General features: G+C 30.6%; 1 protein-coding gene across 1 annotated transcript in view; it reads right to left on the bottom strand.

The window, feature by feature from the left end:
* LOC106469653 (arginine-glutamic acid dipeptide repeats protein-like) overlaps positions 1 to 6000 on the bottom strand; it is a 47414-nt gene that overhangs the window by 24806 nt on the left and 16608 nt on the right. The window contains exons 4-5 of the mRNA XM_022398229.1: positions 4968 to 5102; positions 834 to 1135 (exon numbers count right to left, since the gene is read on the bottom strand). Coding sequence (XP_022253937.1) covers positions 834 to 1135; positions 4968 to 5102 — 437 coding nt within the window. The remainder of the gene's footprint in view (positions 1 to 833; positions 1136 to 4967; positions 5103 to 6000) is intronic.

Here is a 6000-nt window from a genome sequence, read left to right as displayed (position 1 = left end):
TATATATATATATATATATATATATATATATATATAATCTTAAATAGTATCATTTCAAGCACAAAATGCATTTATCTGATGATATAAACCCAACATTAACTATACCCAAAACATATAATAAAAATCTTATTCAATCTGAAGTAATTCATATTCTTCAGAAAAACAGTAACAGAAGAAAATTCTAAAGTCAGTAAGTTAAAAACAAATGTTAAATCACAAAACATGCCATAAATACAAGTGTAGTATTACTTAAGAGCATGTGTTAACTACTACTGTTATTCTGTAGTCAAGACATGTGATACATCTCCACATATACTTTTTACAAAAGAAAAAGTTATTTTAAACTACACAAACAGAAGTAGAAATATTCTTCTCCCCTGTGGCAATCAAGACTATATACTTTAATTACATTTACAATGTAGGCTTAATACTAAATCATACAGATTTCTTATAACTGACAACTTTCCATTGTTATGTTAGGGCATTGGTGATTTGATTATATATAAAGGACACAAATACTAACCATCTTATATGGTGTATGAGTTAAATCCACTTTGGTAACTCTTACCCTAATTGTTTAGGTACAAACCTTCTGTTATTATTAAGCAGTTTTAATTCAACTGACACAATTAGGTGTATTTCACAATTTAAAAGATAGCTACCCAAAAGTAATGTGTTATAACCATCAGGTAGGTAGGTTTAATTATATGTGAATGTTGTGTACATTTCTAAGTAGCATTGTTTCTAATAAATCATATTCTATAGAATATAATTAAACATTTTTTAGTAAACTTACAGTCCTATCTAAACTTGACTGCTACACAGATACAAACCATTCCTCCTGTTCTGTTTTCAGGCTCTGGTGGGATGGTTGGGGAACATTGCTTATTTCTGGAGATTTTAGAATACTAAATGGCTCTCCCTCATATTCCTCGTTATCTCCTTCATTTTCATTTTCTTCATTAGATACACTACTGTTGTCTGTGTTTAAGGGCCCTGCTGAACCAGATGACATCTCTACTGAGGGTCTTTCCCTTTTAGGTGAAGCTCGAACTTCTTTCTTTTTATTCTGAAGAGTCATGCTATCTTCTTGTGATCTCTTCCTTCTTTTAGAAGTGTTTTCCTCGAGAGATTCCTTCAAAATAAAAACAATATCCTAAAATAAAACTAATATTTCAATTCAAATTTTGTTTATGACAATTTTAGAAGTAATAACAAAATAAAATTTAAAATAGCAACTGTAGAATAAATGAGGAGAAAAATATTTAAGCAAGAGAAGTATACAAATATATTTATATAAAAATATAAAGGAAAATAATCAATTTTTCTGAAAACTTAAAAAAACGAAACTCATCAAATCTGAGATAACTAATAAATACTACTGTAAAACTGAGTTTATTTAATATTTAATTGTTGTAAAATAAGACTTGTATATTTAGGAGAGTTTTGTGCCATAAAAGTCACTACTTATTATTGTATAGAGTTTTAGAAGAATGGCAGCTACATAAATTCACTACAATTTTTGTAATCTCAAAAAAAAAAATGCTATAAATCAACAATACTAGCCTTCAAAAAGCTTTACTAGGCAGATGCTTAAAAAAAAGTAATTATTAATAGGTTAATTTCCATATAAAAATAATAAACTTCAGTATAACAGAACAGGCCATTTATACAAAAACTGATTATTTTTTGTGCATACTATTTTGTGTATATGGCAGTTGTTCATGCAAAAAAAAAGTTTTTATTATTCTAATACATATTTGTATAATGTGTATCCACTGTTAATTAGAAATTATCACTGGACTTACACATTTGTTACCATTAAACACATATATATATAAAATATACACACCTAGTTTTCACCATCAAGTCTAAATTCGATGATTAACAAGACTAATACAGCATCACAGACCTTATGTGGCTTTGAAAGTACACTAGTTATGTATATTTCAAGTATACTCTGAGAGTTTTACACACTGTATTCAATATGTAGGCTGAGTTTTATATGGATTTCTACTATCATTTTACAAGTAAGCTTAGCATACAGACTAGAAAAGCGGGAAGAGCCAAAAAAAAACACAGTCAACAACTTTTAAGTGTAAAATAATAATAATTTAAAAGAAATGAAAGTTTATAGAAAACTGCCAGAGTTGCACTTTAACTTTGATAGGTAGCATAAAATATTATCATATTAGTTGCATTGACTATAATACTTGATGACTGTCAATTATTGTAAATAATTCTTTCTAGGGTATCAGTGATATTCTTTTTGTTTCCTTTTCAACAGAACTTTCTGACAGTTACTAAATAGTATCTAGTTTCGGCTTGAAAGAATTTGTGATAGTTTGATTTAGTTTTTCTATAATTTTTGATAATAGGAAGATTTACAAATGTTTTTTGTAAATATATTTCTGAAAAAAACATAAAAAGTACAACTTTAATTTTTTTTTATTGTTGATCAGAAACTTCTATTTTATATATACAGTCAATTACCCCTTGGTTGGTTTTAATCGACATATTTACTTGATATTTTATTTTGTAGATTGTAATGGTCACATTTCCAGATATATAAGTCATAAAAACATTCCACAAAGACTGACCTATGATCTGAACTTTCAAAATGGTATCAGGTCAGGCTAGGTAACAAATACTTTTGTTAACAATATTCTTAGACAAAAGCATTTCTTAAATATATATTTTCTGTTCAATAAATTAAAAGTTCTATTGCTTATGTGCATTGTTTGAGTATAACAAATTTAATAATAAATAAATAAGGATTAGGGTCTGTTTGTAGTTAAGCATAAAGCTACACAATGGGCTATCTGTGCTCTGTCCACCACGGGTATCAAAACCTGGTTTCTATGGTTGAAAGTCCGCAGACAATTAGAGTCACCAAAATATATTGCTATTACTACTGTACTCTCTTAACTTAATAGTGCTTACTTGATGTCTTATCATAGATGTAAACTGTCATAGCTTTCAAACAAATATACTTTAACAGAAAAACATTTTAAGGACTGAAAAGAACGTCTAAAGAAACAATAAAAATTTCTCAGATTTGTAGTTTGTTCCTAAGTCTACTAAACTTCCCACTATATTCCATTGTTCAATTTTTTTTTCTGCTAAGTCTTGTCAGTTTCTCATAAAACTATAAGTTAACATTTTCTTAAACTGAATATGAATTTAAAGCAATGTGTCAGATAGATACACATGAAAACGTGTAGTGCTACAACCAAAACATGGTCAGTGGTAGAAAGTGCTATATGCCATAGACAACCAAAGAATGCCACCACCCTACTCTCAATTGAATGGTATGATGCATCACTCAGGAGGAGAGGCCTCCATGGTTCACCTCCTCAGTGGCTAGGAACTGGTAAGTGGCAAGGTCTCCCGTACTCCACTAGAAGAAAGGAGGAAAAAATGCATTGGAGAATCCAGAGGACTGCATCATTGGAGACAGTGCAATGGATGACTGCGATACCCTATTTTGAAAAGCAGAGCTTCCTCTTTGACAGAGTCAATTAACCAACACCCAGAGGCATCTGGAATTGTACATCAGGTCTGGAGTAGGAAAAGTCTCAACACAACAGAGCTTCAGAGATGGCAGTATTCCCTGTCTGCTTTATCATGAGTGTACAGTCTGCGACAAACATATTTATGTAGCAAAAGGCTGCAATGGAACACACTATCTTTACAGTGTGTGTAACATACTCCTGTGGCATAATTGTTTCAGCATGGATGACAATTTAACAGACACACACACAATCAACATCTTGTGGTATCTGGAATTATACATCGGGTCTGTGGTATGAAGAGCTCAATATAATTGATATTGAGCATGGTCAGAGGATGGACAGTGCAGATTTTCCAAAAAAAAGGATACCTGGTCAGGTACCACTCATCACAGAGTAGAATCCACAGTACACTAGCAAGAAGGCCTCTGTAGATAAAGAAATAACAAAAATATAGTAAAGAAAAACTAAGTCTGTAGTGTAAAGAAAAAACAAGTATGTCTGTACATTACTACTGCCAATCGAGAAGTAATTAATGAGTGCAAATGTGAAGAGGGAGCTGGTTACAATAGGGGTTGTGTCCAGCTTCTATTGGTGGAGAACTGCTGCATAATCATTTACATGTTGATATGCAGAAGTGAAAGGTGGAAGGTTAGTGACAAACGTTGAAAATGTGCGCCGATAGAGGGCAGTACTAATCAAAAAAGCTATTTTGTGAGAGGAGGTAAGATATATCAGAAATTACTTATCACACCACTTTTTTCACTATATTGAAATAAATAGTTAATAAGCTGCTCTATCAATAGTATTTGAACTTTACATAGCTTCATTAGTGGTTTTTCAGATAACTGCTTGGAAATCATAAAATGGTGGAAACATAAGCTGTATCTAATAAAACCTGTGAAAAATAGGAAAATTCACATGAAAAACAAAACACTGATTATTATATTCACACAAGATTATCGATAGTTTCTTAGCAAATATAAACTTATGCTTTGGGATTAGGAGAAAAATACAAATTGACAATTGCATTGCATTGTTTATAAGCGATAGTCTCCTTGCAGATGTACAAAAATGTAAGTTTCAAATATTTTTAATTTTTCTTTGTGAATTACACTAAATAAATGTTGCAAAATGATAAAATGTTAGTTGAAACAGAGTTATAAATATTATTTTTTTCTTCATATTTAATATACCTGAAAGGTGCTCACCAGTCCACAAAGGGTTAATATGATCCTACCCAGTTTTAAAATAGATTTTAAGATATTTCTTATTAAATTCTGACTTTGAATTGGCAAAAATGTAATGTATTTAAAATATTTCAGCTCTGAATCAATAAACAAGATGAGTGTTTTGACTTGACTCCCAATAAATTCTTAATTTACATGGCTCAGAACCGTTTTCTGGTTTGCAGATATTACTTAAATTTAAGATAAAATCTATAGGACTTTTTACTTTTATATCTGGTCCATTTTTACTTTCAGAGGAGAATTCAGAAGGTTCAGGCTCAGTACTAGTGTTCTGAACTTCTCTGTCTTTACAATCATTTACTGTCTTTTCATTTGTCTGTTTGTTTTTCTCCATACATTTCTGGTTTGATAAAGAAAGGTGTATTATTAATACACATACATCAGGTTAACACCAAACTGAATGTACAGCAACAAGATAAGTATCATGTGAATACACAAAGATCAATGTATAATTAACCATGAATATTAACTGGAACACATTATCATTAAAGCAAACAGATAGATCACTATCCAGACAGATGTACATTGAAACAATATAATTTCAAAAAAGCATTTTCAATTAAAACTACACACAACAGTTACATAGTTATTCTTCATAACTAACCAATAATCAGCATACTAAGAACAGAGTCAGAAGCACAGATCACTTTTGCTTATGAAATCAGGAAAACACAGTGAATAAGGTCATGTTGAAACTCTACATTGAGTATATATGAGCTAAATACAGAAAAAGAAAGTTCAGATTTTTTCTAGAAATATGCATATAATAACAACTTTGATATCACAATCCTGCATTTCAACTACTTCCTTTTTCCAAGTTTTGCAGAAGTTTAGACATAAGATGTTTGAAAAAGAATATTTATTATTGATGCTTAAGATTAAGGGAAGCAGCAGTGCCAGATAAGAGAATTTGGGGCTATTCCATCCTTTAACTAAACAGAGCATTTGTAATAGACAGTGTGTAAACATCAGAACATCTCCCAATATTATTTTTGATAATAATAATAGTAATAAAGGATTTTAGTTTTTCTCAGTAGAAAACACACAAGCACTACTGACAATGCAAATATTTATGTTATTATTATTATAATAATATCCTAATACTAAATATAATTACTAAAGCAAAAGCACCTTGTTCCCTGCCCAATGGCTTGAGTAACTTATCACCCACCACTATATCAAGATCCTTCTCCGCAGTCATGCTATATTACGGGTGCCACATTTAGGTAAACACTGGT

Source organism: Limulus polyphemus, unplaced genomic scaffold, assembly GCF_000517525.1.
Source record: "Limulus polyphemus unplaced genomic scaffold, Limulus_polyphemus-2.1.2 Scaffold3593, whole genome shotgun sequence".
Classification (NCBI taxonomy): Eukaryota; Metazoa; Arthropoda; class Merostomata; order Xiphosura; family Limulidae; genus Limulus; species Limulus polyphemus.
This window is presented reverse-complemented; position numbering and strand designations above follow the sequence as displayed.